Source organism: Hermetia illucens, chromosome 4, assembly GCF_905115235.1.
Source record: "Hermetia illucens chromosome 4, iHerIll2.2.curated.20191125, whole genome shotgun sequence".
Classification (NCBI taxonomy): domain Eukaryota; kingdom Metazoa; phylum Arthropoda; class Insecta; order Diptera; family Stratiomyidae; genus Hermetia; species Hermetia illucens.
Window position 1 is genome coordinate 97,322,673 of NC_051852.1, and position 23,102 is coordinate 97,345,774.

Consider the following 23,102-nt stretch of genomic DNA (forward strand, 5'->3'; position numbering starts at 1 on the left):
TAAAAAAAGAAACAAATAGTTTTTTCCTTTGCATTGTATGTTTATTATGTCAAGGATTCTGTTTTCTCTACAGTCTCTGTCACAATTGGACTAGGTGTTGGGAAATGGTAATTACTGGCTGCATGTTCCTTAAGATATTCTCCGCCTTTTTCTAAGTACTCACTTTTAGTTACCAGATAGTCAGGTAAATTTGAAGAGTTGGCAAAATCGCGAGCCCCAAACCACGCATCTAAAGAAGGTGAGTCTGCCATGTACACTTTGTGTGGGGTTTGGAATGGTCGCATCTCCAAAAGTTCCTTGGAGAGACGTTCTTTGAGGCCTGTAAGGAAGATGTAATGAGACTTAATATGGAATGATATCTTTTATAATGTATTATACCTGGAAAACGAGCACATCCGCCGGTTAGAAAGACATTTGTAGCAAGCAGCAATTGTTCCTCGGCAGTAAACATTTTAAAAATAAAGTCTATTGTCTCGGCTAGACCTGCTTCTGAGCTTCCAATCATACTTGGTTGAAATAGCAGTTCAGGGGCTCGAATCGCCTCGACACCAACATGTAACTGGAAGAAGAATATTGGTTAAACATTGTGAAAGATATGTTGAGGGATTTTTAATGGTAAAATGAGATCCCACTAGCTTTGCTGGCTTTGTTCAGTTTTTTTTCTTCTGAGCAAATACGGTTGGCTTATTAAAGATTTCGGTTAATAAAATTATTTATTTGATATTTTTTATGGAGAGAATATTAGGCTAAAGTGCACCAAAAAGCAGAATAACTTAGTTTACAGCAAGATTAGATCTGCTGTGCAGAAAATTTTATACACTTAACACAAGTTTGCGAAAAATGATGATCTAAACATGAAATATATTAAATCCGCGGAGGAATAGGTCGATGTTGGTCATATAGAGGAAGCCAACTCGAATCAGATACCCCGCCCGCATTACGGCGTACTTAGAATAGGTAGTAGGAAGTTAAGTGTTCGATGCGTTAACAAAGACCAGAGGTCCCTCTGAACAATATCTTATCGTGTAATATTACTTGTTTACAATTTTATTGCGATTCCAACTGACAAAATTCGTATTCAAGCGGACATATCGATTCGACTGCAGGAAAGCGAGGCGCTTCCATTTGATTTGGTGCAGGGAACATTCAAGCTTACCTTTGAAGTACTATTTAGCAGCTACAGTATACTTTCAGAAACTCGCGTCTAAATATACCACAAAATATCAATTGCATGGCGGACTTCCCCCAAGACGACTTGATGAGAAGGACTAACAGTCTGCGGACATCAAAAAAGTTTGTGGTCTACATCGGTTTCAGGCTTCGAAAATGGGGTTTCAAAGATAAAAGTCTACTGGAGGATATCCCATCCAAAGATTTGGGATTGTGCGTAAATGACGGCAGTGATGAAGGACACTAGGACTGATTTGGGGGCGAAATCCGACGTATATCTTTTACAACAGCTCAGATCAATTAAAAGGATAAATGGCCCAGATGCAGCTTCGATCGACTGTAGTCAGGTCACTGTAAATGAAATCTGTATATATGCAGATGTTAAGATCGAACGAGCTTCTGCCTGTGGACAAATTATTCTTTGTTGGATTCATTCCCAAACAGGAGTACTCCCAGGCCTCCCAGTCGCTATAATTCAGTCATTACCAAACAAACTCCAGTGAAGTTAGGTGGTAAAGCACCATATGTACTGTCAAAAGGAATAACGGAGAAATTTTTTTCGAGTATCATGCTTCCACGGGCTATTATTCTTGGATGGGCGAAAATTATTATGGCTTTGAGCTTTAAGTGAAAGACAAGCAAGGAAGAAGAAATCTGCTTCGCAGGTATATCAAGTCAAGAATAGAATCGCTATTCAAATAGAGAACAGCAGAAGGTTAATGATAAAGTCGTCCGCTTGTGTCGCAGCGGAAGAAAGCTGTTTCATAAACAAAATACAAGATCCCCACTTGTTCGGAAAGTTTCAAAGAGTGATCGGATCATAAAATTTAATTTCTGGAAATCGTCATATTTTAAGGTGACTATGAAGCCATTAACTCAATTCAACAATAAGAATTCGATAGTGATACATCCAATTTATAGCAACATCAAAATAAGCGCTCTGGTCGGGCTTGCGGGGCGGGAAAAGATTAATATGAGTGGTAGGAAGATTACAAGCATCCGATATTTTGTCCAAAGTCACGCTTTGAATGCATTACCCCCCTTTTATTCGTCAAATTGCTGATGACCGCAGAAATGCATGCAGGCACCCGGGAATTTATATAATTAAATACAGTACAACGGTTCTGGCATATGAAGCGGTAGAATTGCGGCAGCAGCAAGATTATCCAACATATGAAAATCTATAAAACTTTCCTAACTGGTCCTGCCATCAAAACCTTATTTTTCGTCAGAAACCACCTAAATAAATTCAACTTTAAGCATCAGAAATCACGTCAAGCTTAGATCGTGGTGCTCTTACCGAAAGATCCACTTCTCTAAGTCCCGATTCGTAAAAATCTCTAAATAAAACCAAGCACAGGACAAATTTGCTTCACGGGCATGATTAATGACAACGGGTGGACGCTTAAGCGTCATTAACACTGTCGTCCTGTAGTGACGGAGGGGCATCATAGCAACACGACAGTATCTGGATTACATCACAGTTATAGTCACTCCCATGCTAGCTACAACAGCAAAAACATCAATAGTCGCCAGAAGATCCGAGAGACGATACAATGAAGCCGAACTTGACCGAGGTAATACTGATGCGAATACCTACCACGGATCGTTTTCTTTTTAATCAAATTCCTTTTCGAGTAACTTTAAATGTTCTTAGTATAAAAGAAAAAAAACGTTACGATCGTTTTTTTGTAGGAATTCTAGGTTCATACGTAAGTTATACAATGCCCGCGATATTTGTTTGATATTCTCGGTTAAAGTAATTCCAATTTATAAATTACTGGAGAATATTATATTTAATAGTATTCGTCCAGTGAACTTACTTAGGTAGAGGACAAGTGGTCCTCGAAATACCGGTATATGAGGAATAAAAAACTCACAATTCGGCATTTAAAGAATAAAATTTGCCTTTTTTTCAAAATAAAAGAAGCCGAAAAAGCGACACATACAACCGAGGAAATAAGATTATTAGATATAGTAAGGGTTGAGAACGATTATATGTTTTCTCAATTCAATATTTTTGTATTGAGTATTTCGGGTGCAGATAACACAAACAAAAATAAGAGATCATTCCAATTTAGAAAAGAAAAATGTAGAAAAAGGAATTTGAATAGTTTAAGCATTCATTTGCCTAAGTTGTTTTTTGCTCTAATCCTCCCTAGGAAAACGTTAGTCCTCTTAACCTTCATCCGTCCCTCATTTCCCCACACATTAAAGTTCCTCGCGTATCAAATTGATACCCCATAGAAAGTAGACGTGTTTCATGCATTTTTATTTATTTTTATTTGGAAAAATAAAATAAATAATAAAATATTTCGAAAATATTTTATTTAAAAAAAATTGAATTCAGTTCATAAGTATTTATTAAAAAAAAAGTCGATTTTCACAAAAAACTTTCAATTCCGAAATGTAAAAAATGAAAAAATGAATTAAATTATAGTTTATCAATGCAGTTTGTGCATAGTTTGAAATGATGTGCATTGCAAACATAAGTTATACACTTATCACAGCGATTTCTGTATAAATTTTTGTTGTTTTTATATTCGCAATGTGCACAACGACTTCGTTTTCCTGCTGACGGAGCATGCGTGAGTTTTTGAGAATTTGGTAAATTCGATTTTCGCGATGGGTTTGTCGTTGATGTTGGCGCTGCTGATGTTGATGTCGTTGGTGATGATGATCTTGATGAAATATTCTGAATTTCATCTATAACAGCATTTGCATTTGGTGTTCGAGGACGAGTTTTTCTGTTCGCAATATATGGTGTAACTAATTGCTTTCCGAGCTCCACTAAGTACAAGCGACGGCGATACTTTTTTTTCTCATATTTCCAATCTGCGTTGAGATGAATAAATATTACGAAACTGTTGTATGCTGAAGTATCAAGGATGTTACAGAAAAGGGCTAATGGCCAACGATTCACCTTGCGTTTGCAGCGATAAGTGCCTACGAGTTTATCTAAAGAATCAACACCACCTTTCGTCGCATTATAGAATCGAATAATTTCCGGCTTTTTTTGTTCGTCGTTAGCCACTCTTTTCTGGTCATGAAGTGTACTAAATAGAGTGACAAAACGATTCTTTTTTGGTACGTAAGAGACCATTGTGCTGCGCAAATCATGATCGAACACAAATTCGGAATGATATACTGGTTTGTTTTTCATTTGCAGCAGCAATGGTGGAATTTCTTTTCGATTTTTTCTGATCGTTCCAATCAACTTGTTTTGTTTCTTTTTCAATTCTAGGGCCAACTGCCGTGAAGTAAAAAAATTATCTGTTGTGATGTTACGACAACTCAGTTGATTGCTTAGAGTCAGAACAACTCTTTAGCCTTGATTTACTTCTGCTTTACAATTTCGATCGCGACCCGTATATACTTCAAGATTCCAAGCATAATATGTACTTGCATCGCACAAACACCATATTTTGATACCGTATTTATGCGGTTTTGATGGTATATATTGTGTAAATGGGCAGCGACCGCGAAATGGTACAAGTTGTTCATCTACTGTAACGTTTTTCCCAACAGTGTAACACATTTTCAATCGATTCACCCATTTGTCATAAATGTTTCGTATTGGTGCCAATTTATCTCTTGATCGAATTCCCTTTCTCTGTTCTTTGTCATCGAAACGAATGCATTCATTTATTAGTTTGAATTTTTTCAAAGTCATTGTGGCGCGGAAGATTGGTGGTCCTGTTTGGTCATCCCACAATTCATTTATACATTGCCCATGCGATCTGTACACGCCAGCTAATATTAGCAAACCATAATAGGCGCGCAAAGAAGCAATATCAACTGGTAACCAAAGTTCCTTGTATTTTCGAGATCCATATAAATTTGTCATTTCAACTATTGTCTTTTCGATTGGTTCCATGAATAATAGAAAAGACGACAAAATATCAGTACATCGTGACGACGCAAACAAAGTTCGACCTGTTCAAGCAAATATCACAAGCATAACAAGAAGAAGTAGAATATGAAGAAAAATTTACCAGGTGTTTCATGTAGAGCAAATGAAGCATTAGATCTATTCGGCAATTGTGGCGGCGGCTCGAAATAATAACAATATTTTCCATCTTTCGATAACACAAACTCCTTCGGTTCAGAACAAGTAGTTTCATGTTGCTGTGGTTCATTATCTACAACATCGTCGTCTGACTCGTATTCACTACTTTCATCATTTTCACCCGGTTCTGGTAAATATTCTTCGTCGTCACTACTAGTTTCAAATGGATCAAAATCACTTTCTTCCTCGTCGTCTTCACGAGGATCGAAATCAAATAAATTCGACATTTCGACAATAAAACGCGAAAGTGAACAACAAAATAAAAATTTTCAAAACGCATAACCGCTATGGCGCTGCTTACGCTTGGCAAGCAGACAGAACTGTGTTCGTTTGATAGCTACAAGAAAACAAATGTCGATACTGTACCTCTGTTCCGAACACATAACATTACGTAGTATCAATTTGATACGCGAGGAGCTTTTACGTGACTTTTTTTATTGTGCCAATTGGGTGAAAAATAGAAAAGAAGGAAATATATTATCTAATGAATTTCATAAAAATATTCCTTGGGCCAAAAAAGCAGGTCAAAATATTAATATTACTACAAAATACAGAACGTGAAAGTAGCGATTCGTATCAAATTGATACGAGGGACGGATGAAGGTTAAGTAATTAGGTTTCCCCCATTATATTTGAAATGGCAGGAGGTGAACGTTTAGGTTGGGGCGAGCCGCCGCAGGGCCACTATGTCATGTGACTTGCCATGAAAAAGAAAGGAAGACGGGGACTCGTCTTGTAGATGACGGAATCGGCTCAGAGTGAGTTCTTCCCCGTCCATCCAGCGCGTGTCAGGTTTTTTTGTGATTGAATCCTCTCCCTTATTAGGCCGTTAGGCAGTTTAGCTCGTTTGGGATTGACATTTTCGGGAGTATCAATCCACCTCGAGACTTTATGTCTTTATTGGAGTAGTTTACCCCGGGTGGGATTAGTTTTGTTGACTACTGAGTTATGGCACGTGGTGAAATCTCTGGTGTTTGAGAACCAAGAATTTCGGAGCCCATCTCGTCGAACTGCTGGCATTCTGGTTAGCTCCAGAACGTAATGTCCGGTTCCACATATTATCTCGCACAGTTGGTGTTCCCAACTGGCAAAACTGTTAGGGGAGTTTGGTTGGTTGACAGCATTGGTGATCGTGTTGGTGGCAAGGTGATGTAACGCTGGACTGTCTTCGAACCACGTCCCACAAAAAGGCCAAAATTGTTAAAGAGGATGAGAAAGCTTCATTTGAATTTCACAAAACAGTATAGAACATTCACAGCAACTGATTGGGAAAAGGTAGGATTTGTTAATTTCAAAGTATTTGTTATTGCAAAAATGAAGCTGCTGCTAATTTTGTGTTTTAGGTCCAATTTAGTGTCGAATCAACTTGGAGGCCTTGATAGAACAATTTATTGCGGTTCGACGACATTCAAACAAATGTTAAACATCCTCCTTCATCTGAGTGAAATTAGGCGGTGTTTCCAATGATTAATTATTTGAAATAATAAAAACTTATTGTTTCTTTTTCGTTGGCGTGAATATTTCTTCTTGCAAAAACCGATATTTCGGGAACCACTTGTTCCCTTCATCAGTGCTAACAAGTTTTCCCGAAATATCGGTATTTGCAAGAAGAAATATTCACACCATTCTCCTTCAGTGATGGCTCATGAAGTGGTAGTGAAAAACCTTACACCTTAGAAAGCGACATAAACCAGTAACAATATTTGACAATCTTAAAAAATGTTCTCTTCGCTTTTAAACAACGAATGGAAGCAACCTTTATGCAAGACAATGCAACCCGCTACACCACGAAATTTGTTTGGGAGTTTTTGTCCTGCCGAAACCCCGCCACTTTTCCTGGGTCAACCACTTTTCTTGATATCAACCCAACTGAAAATGTTTGGAGTTTTTCAAAACAAAACGTTTATGAGGTGCAAACCCTTACGAAGGAAGTTTTAATACAAAATATTCGCGAATTATGACTAAGCAACTCATTTATCTCTCAATGCATCGAATATTGTGTTCAAAGTATGCCGCGTAGAATTCAAAGCATAATCAGAAGCAAAGGTGGAGGGAGATAATACTAATAATAATAATCGTTGGCGTAACAATCCAAACAGATCAGGGCCGTGAAGTGTATTATAGCACTTCATTCAAGACTGCAACGGTACACTACAGGATTATAGTACCCTAAAGAATGTGGTCAGCATTGCGCTCGCCCGAGATTATTACCCTGATTTGACTCAGGTACTCATTCAAAGCTGAGTCGATTGGTATCCGACGTCAACTCACTCCACTGGCACCAGTGAGATTTAAACCGCGACCTTCCGTACGACAGTCGCTCATTTTAATAAATTGACTTCCTTTTCATTATTTCTGAAGCATAGTTTAGTTTATTTCACAGCTCATACTGTACTGTAGCAGCCTATACGCCACAAAAGAGTGAACAGAAGACTTGCTAGTACGTATAATCCATTTATTCCACACGACAAATTTTCAAATTGATTTTACCTCGTTTATATTAGATGGTGTTTATACAAATTGTATATAAGACATTGAACGAACCCACTCGAAGAAATGTCATACTCCATCAGCGCATCCGTCAAATAGTGCGCTCCACGATACCGACCAGACAGATTTGTTTGATTGAAGGTGCATTCAAATTTACATAATAAAGGGATAATGTCGCAGTTAGTTACTAGATGTTTGTCCGCCTTTCGACGACAGTTACTCCTGAATGCCACTACCCCAATACGGTAAGCTGACAATAGCTGGATGCATTTTTGAGCTCCCAATAGGAACCGTCTCTTCTTCATAGAATCGCTACAGCGTCGAAGAGTAATCCGGCTTATGAGCACGATGGAAAAACGCGAGTTAGCATCCTCAATAAGGAGCTGGATCTGGGTCTCATGATAAACAATTTTAGTCAAGTGGGCTTTAGGTTGAATAACGAAATGGTGATCGTAGGACCGATGGCCATATTTCCGAGGTAAATGTTTGAGAAAATTGTTTTTAGTGGGTTGTTATTAACTGATAAAACCATATTTTTCTCAAACAGGTCCGCTCTTTCCTGGAACGTCGGTAGTATGGATGATATTAATGAAGACAGCCTAAGTCTATTCTACACATTAGAGCCAAAGATTGATATTCTCGTACTTGGAATCGGGGATCAAAAAGTAACTCCCAAGTTCTCACGAAAGATCATCGAATTCATGAGGAAATATAGAATAAATGTGGAAGTTTTAAGCACTGAACAGGTGAGCATTTCACTAATACTTAACGGAGTATAAATTAGAAAGTAAATGTATATTTTGCAGGCCTGTGCAACTTTCAATTTTCTTAATGCCGAGAGTCGAATGGTGGCGGCTGCACTTATTCCGCCACTGCATATATCCTACAACGAGAATGATTTGTTGCAAACTAAGCTTAGACAAAAAGAATTGTATCATACGGATGATTTTTAAGTGCAAAGTTGTGATATGAAGGCTGTTAAATAAATGCAAAACATAAACGTTTGTTTGGTCAATTTTTCAGTGTTCGAGTTCTGATTAGAACACTTCTATCCCGGTTTAATGGAAATTAGCTAAATATTCCCACATTTAAAAGACTAATTGATGTCAGTTTACAACCTTCAAAATGGTTTTCTTCGACTAACTACAAATGGAATGAGATTGGTTTATATAATGCAAGCGCATCACTCTAAAGATGGTAGCTTAGTACTTCCAAATTTCTCCTCTTTCCCTCTTTTCTTAATCAATTTAGTAAGAAGCTGAAGCATCGTCTCCGCTTCATGGAAGTTGTCTGTAATGCATCTTGTCTTTAAAGCAAACTAGACTTTTGGAGTGTTATTATGGTTTCAAAGGAATGACGGGTGCTAATATGTTATAATGTGATGTGGTTTTACTGCGTTTCTTCAGCAAAGGGGAAAATGTCCCAAATGAAATGTAGTTACACTTGCATATTCTGAAGGATGTAGGTATACTGTGTGGTCTGGAAATGTGAATGTTTTCGAACAGGATAGTGTGCTTGCCCACAGAAGTCACTTTGTCCAGAATTAGTTGTTGCTAGCCAACGTCGAGATGGTTTGGTCGAAAGAATACCGTCCTTCCGACGATGTAGATTTAATTCCCTTTGGACTTCTACGTACAGTGCAGTTGAAGGAGTCACAGCAAATACAAATATCCAAACGTCGCAATTTTAAGAGCCGTTATTAAAGTGACATTTGCCAATATGTACCGTGACGAGTGAGCACTGCTTCGCATGCTTCAGACCGAGATTGGAAGCGACCATGAAGCTGGCGGGGGGATAATTGAACAACGGTCTTCCGTATGACTTGCAAATAATAATAGTAACCTTTCCATTGCTTCAGTAAAAAATCTTTTTGGAAAAAAATATAATTTTTCCGGATTTTGGGGTCGCTCCCTGCATATGCCGACATCCTTTCCAGTTTGCAAACAACAGCAGATATTTGTAGACTCCAATTATAATCTTCTTCTGTAGCACTACAGTCTGAAGTCGGTCCTTGCTCTTCTCAAATGGTGATTAGCTATCTGCCGTTGTCCAGTGGGCCTAAGATTCTTCTGAGGACTTCAGAGGTATTGATTGTCTACTTTTCGACTCTGGCCATGTTTTGCTACCTCAATATAAGGTTGGCAGAATCAAAATTTCCCATATTTTTTATATTTTGTCCTTAGTATTGATTATTTAAGGTAGTACAGGTGGTGACCCGGAGCGCTCTGTTATTTTCCATTTAATTCTCGATTGTTTTCAACAATTTTTTTCTTTGCCTTGCCAAGCGTCACCAGCACCTTTTTCGCATATAAGTATTTGGTATATAAAACAGTATGTCATTTAAGTTTTTTAGATTTTTCCATGTTCCATTGGCATTGTTAAATAAAAATTGAGTCAGCCATTAGCGAGCTCATCGTATTATTTTAATACAAAATTTCCACTGAAACACTGTATCAGGACATTTTGTAGCTATATATGAATGTAGAATTAACTTGAGTCTGATTAGTTTTTCGGGTACTTGCAATTTAGATAGCGTCCTGACCTACGCCATCGCTCCATCTCAGGCAGAGTCTGCCTAGTCTTCTTTTTCTATTATAGGTATTGCCCTTATAGATTTTCCGGGCTGGATCATCCTCATCCATACGGATTAAGTGACCCGCCCGTCGTAACCTATTGAGCCGGATTTTATCCATAACTTGACGGTTATGGAATCGCTCGTAGATTTCGTCGGTTCCTGGGGACTTATGATTTTTAAGTCGATGAATTGCACGGACTGTTTCTCCTATACTTGGTGGTGGCAGTAGTTATCCGTCGTCTTCAGTTGGCGGGACTTCCAACTCGCCAATACTCTAGTTGTTCAGTAGTTCATCAAAGTAATCAATCCATCCCTCCATTCTGTCGCAAATCAGATTTCTCTCTTTGTCTCGGCAGGCTTCATTCTCCTGACTTGTTGGTAAAACTTCCGCGCCTGGTGCGATTGCTCCCTGGACTTTTCTAGTTCACAGACTTGTTGGTTCTCCCAGGCTTCCTTTTTCCGTCTGTGAAGTCGCTTCTCCACTCGCCGGAGGTCGTGATAAGTCTCTGCGCGTGCCCGCGTTCTTTGAGAATGCAGCATTACTCGGTATGCAGCATTCTTCCGTTCCGTTGCTAGCTTACATTCATCGTCAAACAACCGTTCCGACTCTTTTTGCGGCTGGGGCCAAGTATATTTGTGGCCGTATTTATGATAATGTTCTTCAGGTGATTGTGAAGATCATTTGTTGATGCTTCATCTCCAGGATCTCTGTTGACTGCGGTTATTGCGGCACCCATTTCCCTCTTATAGGTGTTGTGGAGCGCTGTGTTGTGGATGATGGAGAGGCCGACGTATGTTTGTGGACCGCTTTCCGTGAATGATCCGCAGTCCGTTATCATTTGTATTTTGGTGTAAGCTATGGGAGCCAACGTATCGCCTGAATACGGGTTCCTTCCCTACTTGTCTGTTAAAATCCCCAAGTATGATTTTGATATCATACTTGGGACAGGCTTCGAGGGTCCGCTCAACTGCCTCGTAGAAGGTATCCTTCTCCGACTCTGCAGTCTCCTCTGTAGGAGCGTGAAAGTTAATGAGGCTTATATTTCGAAATTTGTCTCACAAGCGCCGTTCGCTTATGTTTTCAAAGTCGATAACAGCAGGTTTCATTTTTAGGCTGACTAAGAAACCTACTCCGAGCACATGGTTTACTGGATGGCCACTATAATATATGGTGTAGCGACTCTTCTCCAGGAAACCGGTCCCTGTCCAACGCATCTCCTGTAACGCTGTTACATCAGCCTTATATTGGGACAGGGTATCGGTTAGCTGCTCAGCAGCTTCATCTCTGTACAGGGAGCGCACGTTCCATGAGAAAATGCGCAAATGGTTATTCCTTTGTTGTTGCCGGGTTCGTCGTTGTATTAGCCGTTCGCCGTTTCGTTAAAAAAGAGCTCCCAGCGGTCACCACGTGGAGGTGGAGATAGGGTTTGGTAGTAGAGCTGTTGGTGTTGGTTCAGCAGGCTTTTCCCAGGTTTTATGCTCCATCGTGGGTACCAATCCACGTTTCGCCCTGGGACCTATACTACCCTTTGACCACTAAGATATTATTATCGTCGTGGCTTATTGTGTATCGTGATGTTGAAAGGACCGATTCTACAACCATTCGTCGACGAACGATTTGCGCATTTTCTTATGGAACGTGTGCTCTTTGTACAGATGATCCAAAGCAGCCAGTTGATACTCTGTAGGGCTGACGTCATAGCGTTGCAAGAGATGCGGTGAACAGGAAACTGTTTCCTAGAGAAAAGCCACTACATCATATAGTCTAGTGGGCATCCAATAAACCATATGGAGTAGGCCCCTTTGCCTACTTTGGTGACGCAAATTTCGAAATATAAGTCTCATTAACATTCACGCCCTTTCAGAGTCGGAAAGGGATAACTTCTACGAGACAGAAAAACGGACTTTCGAAGCCCGTCGCGTATATGATATCAAAATAGTACTTTGAGATTTCAACAACCAAGTAAGAACGAGGTGATTCGGGCAATACGTTGTTTCCCATAGTCCAAGCGGAAAGCCGATTATTCAATTAGCTGCATCGCACTTGATGGTTGTTGGAAGCAGAGTTGGGAATATAGGTACGAATATATTCATTCGATAATTTTCTATGAATATGAATACGGTTGTATTCCCTTCAAAAGTGAATACAAATGTATCCATACAAGTGTGAATACGAAAACATTGAAGAAATAGGAAAAATAAAGGACAGGCGTACATAAAGAAGTATGCACATAGAGTGGCTCACAAAATTGATCACGCTTTCGTAGTAAATCAGATCTGTAACTAAAAACTCAAAAACTTTTTGATATTTTCTTATTTATTCTATTCAAACTAGAATTTAGAAAAGAACAAAAACACTCCTCTTTGCTCTAGTTATGGACACTGTGATACGGGACATCCAACGTTCAGCGCCCCATACACTGCCTTATGCAGATGATGTTCTCCTAGCGTTTAATAGCAAAACTGATTTAAATAAAATAATAAACTAACAGTTATGGAATACTTCAACGTGATCAATTTTGTGACTTTACACAACTATGTGGAAAAAAGCTAATATTTTGTATACACTCCGCAATAACCGCAAATAACAGAGGTCCTGGAGGCGAAGTATGGACAAATGATCTTCACAATCACCTAAAGAACCGATGATACCACTACAAACATACTTGGCCCCAGTCGCAAAAAGACTGGCTCGATGATATATGTAAGCTAGTATGTAGAAATGGATGAATCCTGCATATCGGGCAATGCTGCACTCTCAAACGCAGGCACGTGCAGAGTGTTACCACGAACTCCATCGTATAAAGAAGCCTTCACAGACAGAAAAATGAAGCATGAGAGAGACAGCAGGTCTGTGAACTCGAGAAGTAGATGGAGCAGCCGCCCCAGATGCACAAGTTTTACCAACAAGACTACAGGGTGATGCCTGATACATCACGATGCTCATTCTGCCGAAATAACAAGGAAAATATGATTTCTGACCGTATGGGCATATTGGAGCGATGGGTTGAGTATTTTGATGCACTTATCAACAACCAAAATATCGACGAGTTGGAGGTCCCGTCAGCTGCAGTGTACGGACAAATTCTGCCATTGCCAAGCATGGAAGAAATCAGCTTAAAAATCATAAATCGCCAGGAGCTGATGGGGTTACAGCCGAACGGGTAAATATGAAGGCGACTACCTATATAAAGGGGTTGCTCAAGGTTTGGGGCCACCAATCAATGTCTGACGACTGGCAGAGAGGCATTACCTGCCCCATAATCAGGAACAGATCAGAATTTCTATGGTAGGATAGCCGGGGTAAAACTGTGCACGATGATGAGAGAATTCGTTATCCCGACCAAATTGATAAGATTGATTAGGCTGATCCTTCGCACCTTCGCACATTGGTCAGATTAGCAGCGGCAGCAGGATCACGCTCGAGACCATTCACCTTTAATAACGGTCTAAGACAAGGGGATGCCTTTCATGCATGCTTTTCAATCTGGCCCGGGAAAAGTGGTCGGGATGTTGATGTAAATGGAGAGACACCGTCCTCTTTAAGTCCACCTAATTACTGCCCTATGCTCACGATATTGACATTATGGGAAAAATAACCCGATTTATACAATCTATCTGCATCGAGATCGAGCAGCCGGCGCGAGATCTTGGGCTACACATTCAAGAGGGCAAGATGAAATACATGGTGGCAAAGTCAGCATCAAAAACCACAGAAAAAACAGCATAGCACTGGTCAAATGAGAACAAGTCGGGAAACCGGAACGTAATGTTTTGTGTTTAAGTGGAAATTAGAACCTAGTACGTAACATATGCATATATTATGTGAAAATATCCACTTTGCGTGATACTGACATTCAAACTCTTGAATTTGCATAGAAGCCACAACTTTGACCTATTGTAACTTTGTTAGGAACAGTCAATAGCCACTAAATTTGGTAGGATCTAGGTGGGTTTTGCAGTCAATTACTAAAAATTACAGTAATATAATATTATTAACACTGTTTGAACAGTAGCCTAGGCACCATATAGTGTCAGCCTGTTGATTTTTTTCATATTTTTCGGTTGGGCAGCTTCTGAGGATGGGTCCGTGGAAGAAATGATTTTGGAACAGCGACGGCTTGACGCATTGTACGGTAGTTTAAAAATTTAGCTTACGACTGAGAGAAGTGGCGTATCCGATTCAGGCAAGCTAAGTTCGCTTCCAAACGGATCAAAAGCTAAAGACGGAAAAGTAATAGACTTGCCTGGGTTGTTTTCTATCTGTGCGTAACAGGGAAAAGCCACTACTCAGAGAATCATCGAACCAGATATGGAAACGTATTAATAAACTTAAGGTTCGATTAGTCGAAATACAACTTCTAGTGGAAATAGTAGTTTTCGCCACACCCAAGTGAAATACTACATATTTTTAATGATTTCTAAGAAATAATTTTAAATACCACGACATAGTATCGCAGTATCGCGTTTGCTTCTCATTTCTTGAAATGAAGACCATGTGCCTTTCGACATATTTGAACCATAATGTATATATTAAATTTTTACAGTTACGACTGTTTTTATGTTGAAGATAATTCACAGGTAATATTCTGAACTAACCGAAGTGTTGTGTCATCTAGTGACAACTATTTGTATTGAAGTTTAGGGGATTTTGCAGCTTAGTGGAGCGTTATATTGTGTTACCAATGGTGTTATTAACTAAAAAACAGGAATTTTTGAGTTACGGCACTTTGTCGCAAGGGTGCGATATATATGTTCCTTGGTCCATAATACAATTGAAATTAATTTTTCTTTATGGCTGATGACCTTCTCTTCGAAAACAGACGAACTCCATCTAATTGGTGAACGCATTAGTGAGCAAGCTATTTTCCACAAGACGAAACAGTCGCAAAGATCCTGTTTAACATGCTTACATAGTAGAAAAAAATATAAAGACATTGCAGGGGTATGCAATGGATCAGTTAGGGGCGGTTCAGGGTTTTCATGCGCAACTGAGAAGTTTCAAAGGTAAAAAAGATAGCTGCCACCTAATTGTATGGATAAGACCTTATATTCTCCAACGATGATTGGCATGTTCTCATGTATATTTCTCAATATATTTTAGCATAAAAGACTCCAATCATTTCAGGTAGTATTTATCGAAAAAAAAAAATGTTGAATTTTCACTTACCTGATGTGATTCTGCCGCACCACTAACAACGACCGCAGGCTCTTCAAACATTGGATCATGATGCCGTAAAATGTCTTCATATTCAATCAACTTTTCATTTTCCATCTCGCTATCGCTGTCGCCGTTTTCTTTGCTAATCGCTTTATATATGTCCCAATCTTCATCGCGCATTCCGAAATTGTCAGACCCCTTCTCTTTTCTGGCTAGTTGTGAAATTATTCGCATTCGCTCTTGTGCGGCAGCTGTTCTTCGTTTGGCTAAATCTTGTCGACGCTGACGTCGGCTTTGCTTCCTTTCAATAATTGCATTCCGCTATGAAAGAAGGAAGACATGTTATCCGGTAATGTACTATATATGGAAAAATATGTAGGAACTTACATTTAATTTTATCTGGTTAACCCATTCTTCTACGGACATATCTGCCGGTGGCAAAGGAGCTGGTGCAATTTTTTCTTCGATAATTGCGGTCGAAGTAGACTCATTAGCAGTCATTTTTTGTCTAGTTCGTTCAATCCGAGATTTTACATTAGATAGCAATTTCTATGGATTCGGAGGGAATTTTTTTAGAATTAATCAACATTGTTTTGCAAGTGAAACATTTTTTTTAGTAATTCTTAATCAAGCTATCAGTTTTTCTTCCCATATTCAAAGGTATGGAAATATAACATAAGATCCTGAACTTATATCAAATACTCGTTTGATTTTGAAATTATATGAATGAAATAGATTGCTTACATCAAGCTCTTCGACATTCGCTATATCATTCTCCTTCAAAGTTGCATTGAATTCATCGATTTCGCCTTCTTCCAAAAGTTCCCTAATCGCCAACATTCTCTGAAGCTGGTCTTCGTCATCAGCCAACCGTTCTTCTCGCTTTCGCGCATTAATTTCCGTCAAACGTCTGGCAAGTTCTTTTTTCTTTTCAATTTTCTGTTCAGCAGTTAATGTGCTTGTTGATGTGGCAGGAGTATTGTATGGTAGCTGAATTTTCTTCACATTCTCCTCATAAAACTCAAGGAATGCCCACTTTTTCAGATCAGCCATGTAGTCAAAAGAAATTGAGCAGTAATTGTGAAGTAATTCTTCGATGCGGCTTATTGTAATCGCGTTCACATGCACAGGATATTTCAACTGTAGAAGTCGATGGAGAAAATTGATCATGTGAAATCCGCCAAGGTTTATTCTTCGTGCTTTTGAAGCGATTTGGACATTATTCAAAACGGGAATGATGTGAGTTGTATGATAACCGCACGAAATTATTAGACCGTTTACTCCAATTTGATTATGCTGAAAACTGTAGATCGAGTCAACACCGTAACACACTGATGGGACGTCATAACACTCAAACAGAAGTTCTGACATTACTTATAGAGAGACAAAAAAATAATTAGGAATTAAAGTCAGGGAAAATCATGCCTCACAATAATTAAATTAGTAAATATATATAATTTGAGTAATGCGTTTTAGTAAACTTACACTGACGACAATAATTCGGATTCACATAGCACTCTGTAAGAACAACTGGATGTGGTACACAAGCATCGGCATTGATACCCAAACGCGTGAAAATATAATCGAAAATTTGCTCCTGATTTTGGTAATGTGTGACAACGTTCTTATCGAACTGAAAAAAATAATGTTGCATTTAAATTGACTTTTAACTTGCATTCCTATTTACATGTAATACCTGAGTCTTTAATTGAAAACGCATCGCTTCAATATTCAAAATATCATTTCCGATTTGTATTGGAGGTGTAACGACAATTTCTGCGCCATCTTTTTTGATGCGATCTTTTCGCGGCTTTGCTATGAGGTTCCTGAAAATCAGTAGGGGTTTTTGCGACACAGACCATCCAACCCGACACTGATAAGAGCCTGACAAAAAAAGATTATCTGGTTACTAATGATTTTCTGACAATTTAAATACTTTTTATTAACTTCTAAAGTAAATCGGTGCATCGATAAAAATGTTTGACCGCGCCCACAGAATGAACGATTCGCTAGCCTATATAACGCAGAAATTTATAAAAAATATAATATATATAATTTGTCTTAATTGGCTGAGGTAGGCAGGTAGGTTCATCTAATCCGAATGGGTGAAGAAGATCCAACCTGAAATGTCTATAGGAGCAAAACGTATATTACAAAACAAGGCGTAGCAGACCCCGGCACCGGGAATGGAATGGAATTTCTTACTAAGGCAGATCTAGGTGGAATTTAATTTTTCTGAATTTTGCAAATTTTGGCTTGGAAAAAACAACTTCCCGCGAAGGTTCTCTGACTATAGGAGGATACCTCCTGTGTGTTAAAAATATGAATATATCGCCTCTTTCATGATCAATGAAGCTTCAAAGTTTTCAAATATGCCCAGGTTGAGTGAAATTCGTACCAGCATATGTCACGCCAGAACCAAAAAGCCAAATCAAAACCCAAATCAGATTCGACAAATTTGTAGATTTGTGGAGAAGCTTTTCAAAATTAGTTTATTACTCACTCGCACTGATGCACACACATAGGAAGGTACAAAGGTATTACACCTCAAGTTAAAGACAAATCCGCATTGTTGATAACTCCCACTTTGAGAGAGTCCACGTTCAGTTGAGCCCTGGGCACAATGAAGTCCTTGACCTCTGGAACAAAAAAAAAGCCCCTCAAAGCCTTTCTCCAAATCTCAATAAACTTCGGTTCTCCACATACGTTATCATACCCGATAAAACTTTAATAATAATCATATTTTTTTCTCTACAGCACTCGGAACGGAAAAGATGCTTGAAACACAGAAAGCTAAAATTCTTGATACATTGGGAGCAAATAATATAAAAAAATAAAATCACAAAAACATCAAAACCTTTCTAGATTACGTTCAAATACCACCGGCCTCCATTGTACTGCTCTTTCTAGGTTCGTTGAAAAGGGAGTAGGTAGGCAACGATGGTTGTTCAATTAGCACTGCGGGGCACCGTTTTTATGCCACAACGCCCCAGACCATAGCTGCTAATTTAAATGATCCTCTGGCTAACTCGTTCTCCTCTATATATCTGTATTCGGAAGCTCAGAGGAAACTTTGAGCAACACGCCAGTTTGAAGGCGCTCTAACTCCACACCCTATTTTTCATCTATCAATAAAAAAAAGCATCAGCGCCTTTCAGCACATCGCTACAGTTCCACTTCGTCCTGGTTGAGAGGCCCGTAGCGAGCTTTTTCCTGAAGCCCAACCTACTTATCCCGCAGTTCGGTAATGATGACCAAGTCAAAGGTAGCATAACCAAGATGCTGCTATGGTCGCAAAGCTCCATTCTCCAGTATCATAGTTCCTGAAAACTAACAGCGTTGCATGATGCAATGTATTTGATATGGAGACCGAGTGGAAAGAGGTACAGGAATATGTTGAGGGCAACCCTTGGGCAAGAACGTTTAGCCCATGTAGTGCCTAAACACGCGTCTTTTTAGATTCTGGTCTGGATTCTGGATTTTGGTCCTATTGCTGTCCCTAATTGTCTTTGTCCACAGTTTTTCTCGCTAGCGGGGAAAATGCATTTTAAGTTATAGTTCCAAAATATCGCCAGACGATTCCGCGCAGAAATCATTCAATTTGTTTGGAAAGGATGGGTGAGTATGGTCTTCATTCAAAATCTTATTGAATTGTTGATGTTTCCAATGCTTGATAGTAGTTTAGCGAAGAAGCCCGTCAGTCCTGATGACACTCTTTTACAAATTCAAACACTCCTTGTATGGCTGCCAGAATTGCTTCTAGAAAATATTTAATATTCCCTATAAGATTAGAAATATCTTCAACCCACTGTGTGTAGTGTATTTTGGTTGAGTTTGCTAGTTACGAAAATTAATCTATGCTTCCATGGTGTCAAATGCAGTTAATAGGTATATACGAGTAATTATAAATATTTCATGTGCACCTACCGGGGCGCTCCAGAGAAGAAGGAAACCACACAAATTTAATATTTAACAGTTGAGGAACAAAAATAGTATTGTCTAACTTAAAAAAACAATGGTGTGAGCTAGAAACCAAAATAAGGTTTTGACAACATAAGGAAAAATCAATGCCCGTTCAACGCCGATAATTTTAGCGAGAATCACGGAGATATTCCGTCATCTCCAGAATGAATGGTTCCTTCAATGTAATCAAGCACAAAGGTAAAATAAAGAAAAACGAATAATGTAAATATATATGTAATAGTATTACAATGGAACAACCTTTTTGCAACTCATGGTTCTATCAGGCGAATACGCACCGTTAGTCATCACTGATGCCTCTTCTATGGCTACTTTCCTGGCTAATAGCCGCGTTTTATTGGCACAAAAATTGAGAAATATTATTTTTTTATACATCGACCTCGTACCTTTGTTTATTTTTGTATTCTGTACTAAAAATATTTATTTCTTGTTGCGATTAGCTGTTCATCCCTTCTCCTACACAACGACGAAATATATAAGCGATACTGACTGTCTGGTTGTGGAAAAAATCCGGCTCAACAGGTTGCGTTGAGCGGGTCACCTAATCCGTAAGGATGATCCAGCCCGGAAAGTCTATAAGGGCAATATCTATGGTAGAAAAAGAAGGCGAAGCAGACCCTGCCTGAGATGGACCGATGGGTTAGGTCAGGACGCCAGGCAGCTTTTAGGGATATCGAATTGGTAGACCTCGGCCCAAAACCGGGATGTCTGGAGTTTGTTGTTTTTATATATGTGAAAATATTTCATTTTTGTTTTCTTGATTTTTGCGATAAAGCTTCAAGCCGTGTATATTATATTATACTATTCAGTTAATTTTCATCATCATCATCAACGGCGCGACAACCGGTATCCGGTCTAGGAGTGCCTTAATAAGGAACTTCAGACATCCCGGTTTTGCGTCGAGGTCTACCAATTCGATATCCCTAAAAGCTGTCTGGCGTCCTGACCTACGCCATCGCTCCATCTTAGCCAGAGGAGGGAGCTTTGACCCTATGGTGAGACGTTTCTTACTTACATTCCAATTCACTGGCGTGAAGTAAAGGTGATATTTATTTCTAAACACACCAACAGGGACGCAGAAAGCTTCCGACCAATAGGCCTAACTTCCATTCTAAGGAATACATACGTTCCTTGGTAGCCACTTCACTGTAGGCCACATGCCTATTAGAAAGGGAAATCCGCGAAGATAGCATTCCATGAACTCACCGCGAAAATTGAAAAGATGAAAATTCCTTGGCATACATCTGGCGGCTCTAATTCTTGGTTTCCAAAGTTCTCTTTGGTCGACAAATGGCCATGGAATTACGGGCCGCCGGGTCAGATAACGGATCCGCCGGCGGATTATTCTCGGAAAATCTGATTATGGAACTCACTTTTCGGAAAAATGACGACCATATTCCAAGTGAAGTTATATTTTATTGGGTAATGAAGTAATGAAGAAGCTGGTAGACTAGCTTGCAAAGGTTTGGATCTGAAGGCAGATTGCAAGAATTCACGCAGCCTACGAGAGAAATTTGCATTTCTTCTGGCAAGCGATAAATGTTGTGAAAGACTAGGTGCCACTAGAGCGGCATTTTTATTGTCCCTTGAGAAGTGAGACATAAAAATCTTTCTTCCTACACTACTGCATGGCAAATATTGGGTAGTGGTCTCTGCCATATGTAGTCAGGAACAGTAGTAGACGGCCCTGCACTTCATATGCAGCGGGCCGGCCTCCTCAGATCTCAGATGAAGATACCTTGGTAAGTCTTTCTTCAACGAAGAATCTGCGAACGCTGCAGGTGGAACAGCTATTGAACAGGCGATTTTAGGGGATAGTACAATGGACCTAACAAAAGGCATGACTACTTTGAACTGCGGCGGTCCCCACTAAACTAACCTTACTTGGGGATATTGGAAAAAATCAGTCCCAAAACGTGGTTATTGAGATGGACACTGATTTGAAAGGCGGATCAGAAATTCGTGCAGTTATGGGAGTTTCATACGAGGAAGTAATGTATTTAGAGGATAGATGGACCGGGGGACACAGGGGCACAAAATCATAATCATGGTGTATCAGACTTTCGTGATTATGATTGTAATCACGTGATCATGTAATCACATAAAGACATATTTTCGATTGCGATTGCTTAATCTCTCTGATTGACGACATACGAGGTTAGACAATTAAGTAATGAGGCTGATTCCATAAAAACAGTATAATTAAAAATTATTCTACAACTCTGCCATCCCTTCAAAGAAAGGTTCTTTTGAACTATCTTCGCGCACAACTTTTTCATTCCGAAATCGCCTGTTAAAATTTGTCTGGCTGTTTCACAGTTTATATCCAGTTCCAAAACCAACATTCGAACTGCTCAACGCCGATCTTCACCGATTAGGGCGCGTCAGTCCGCACCTCGACTGGTGTCCGACTCCGCGCCTCGTCTTCCATGCTTTCACGCCATTCCTTAAACTCTTTATGCCATCGAAACACCTGGGCACGACTAAGAACACCATCATCGTGCACTTTTACAATTTTAGCGTACGTTTCCGAAGCTGTTTCGCCCAACTTGGCGCAAAATTTTATCGCGACGCATTGCTCTAGATATCGTTTCTCCATTTTCGTGACTAACAACATCAACATACGTCTACTCAACACGACACAACAGACGAACTAAACAAGCTAGAGCGATGGTGAATATATCAATGGAAAGGGGAAGGATGCCGGCGAAGGGAATTTGAAGTTTGCAGGTTTACCACAATCGCGGCAATAAAATCATTACTTGTCTAACCTCGTACACATTAAATCTCTCTCGCCATCCAGAGTGTCCAGTTTATCGTAAAGATTTTTGAAATGCTGCGCTCGGGTGACACCGATCACTTTTTCTTTGCTTCCCGGTTGGCATTCTTATAAGTTTGCCAATTAGTGCTTAGGCTTGGTGACCCCGAAGGTTGCAGAGGTCGCCTTGTGGATCGTGTCTTTCATTTGGTTCCATGATTCTTCCACATTCGTAATGGTCGGCAATCGTATGAGTGAGATCGTTTCTTCTTTCTTCTCACCAATTCGCCACCATTTAATGCGTCGCGTGCCACTGCGTTCCTCACGCTGTTTTATCGGTGGCATTATAGGGACTGCTCCCACGTGAACTTCGGGTCTCACGAAATCCCAACAAATCAACAATCGCATAAGAATTAATTCTTCTCCCAACATTTTACTTCCTGTTCTTTGTAACGTGTAGGATTTTTTGAGTGTGCAGTTACTTTCTTTTTTCACTGTAATTTTCAGACATCAGTTAGTGAGTATGTACCTTAACGAAGAACGCCGAGTTGTAGGTCTCGTGTCTGAAAGTTTTTGTTCCCATTAATTTTAATTTGAGCAGACCCAGAATATGCTACTATTTTATTATTACAACCTTCCATCTGTTAAATCTTATCCCAAACATAACCTCTAACTGCAAAGTGTCCATAAAGAGGAGAGAAATTATGTATAATTACCATTATCAATCACAAGAGGAACTTGGGAAGATTTGAATGTGTCTGGATACTCATGTATAATGTCCGGAGTAGGTTTATTATCTTTTAATTCAATAACGTTCATCTTGTAAACAAACAAACCGGCACCACAAACAGAAATGTCAACTTATCTCTGCTTTTGCGGTTATCCGTAGATGGTAAGA

At 39.4% G+C, this 23,102-nt stretch overlaps 2 protein-coding genes across 4 annotated transcripts; one reads left to right on the forward strand and one right to left on the reverse strand.

Annotated features, from left to right (window-relative positions):
• Positions 1 to 5: 5 nt before the first annotated feature.
• On the reverse strand, positions 6 to 23,074 carry LOC119654178 (actin-related protein 5). 3 transcript variants are annotated; one of them, XM_038059363.1, is made up of 8 exons: positions 22,921 to 23,074; positions 17,162 to 17,349; positions 16,951 to 17,098; positions 16,210 to 16,838; positions 15,853 to 16,014; positions 15,475 to 15,786; positions 379 to 559; positions 6 to 319 (listed from the first exon to the last, which is right to left on the reverse strand). In XM_038059363.1, exons 1-8 carry the CDS (start codon positions 23,021 to 23,023, stop codon positions 45 to 47), a joined length of 1,998 nt encoding a protein of 665 aa, XP_037915291.1. In that variant the 5' UTR covers positions 23,024 to 23,074; the 3' UTR covers positions 6 to 44. The 3 variants fall into 3 exon arrangements, with proteins under 3 accessions (XP_037915291.1, XP_037915293.1, XP_037915292.1); XM_038059365.1 differs by lacking the exon at positions 22,921 to 23,074 and adding an exon at positions 17,969 to 19,829 and having other exon boundaries at positions 7 to 319; XM_038059364.1 differs by lacking the exon at positions 22,921 to 23,074 and adding an exon at positions 17,413 to 17,925 and having other exon boundaries at positions 7 to 319.
• LOC119654179 (NADH dehydrogenase [ubiquinone] 1 alpha subcomplex assembly factor 3) lies at positions 7,803 to 8,733 on the forward strand. Its single transcript, XM_038059366.1, has 4 exons — positions 7,803 to 7,974; positions 8,037 to 8,207; positions 8,277 to 8,475; positions 8,536 to 8,733. The coding sequence occupies exons 1-4, from the start codon at positions 7,901 to 7,903 to the stop codon at positions 8,680 to 8,682; spliced, it is 591 nt and encodes a 196-aa protein (XP_037915294.1). The 5' UTR covers positions 7,803 to 7,900; the 3' UTR covers positions 8,683 to 8,733.
• Positions 23,075 to 23,102: the final 28 nt, after the last annotated feature.

Coding starts and splice junctions, on each gene's coding strand:
- LOC119654178 (XM_038059363.1), bottom strand. CDS start 23,023: ATGAACGTTATTGAATTAAAAGATAATAAACCTACTCCGGACATTATA. Junction 17,350..22,920: donor TCCTCTTGTGATTGATAATG/GTAATTATACAT, acceptor TTTTTTTGTCAG/GCTCTTATCAGTGTCGGGTT. Junction 15,787..15,852: donor TTAACCAGATAAAATTAAAT/GTAAGTTCCTAC, acceptor CTTCTTTCATAG/CGGAATGCAATTATTGAAAG.
- LOC119654179 (XM_038059366.1), top strand. CDS start 7,901: ATGTCGCAGTTAGTTACTAGATGTTTGTCCGCCTTTCGACGACAGTTA. Junction 8,208..8,276: donor CCGATGGCCATATTTCCGAG/GTAAATGTTTGA, acceptor TTTCTCAAACAG/GTCCGCTCTTTCCTGGAACG. Junction 8,476..8,535: donor AAGTTTTAAGCACTGAACAG/GTGAGCATTTCA, acceptor TATATTTTGCAG/GCCTGTGCAACTTTCAATTT.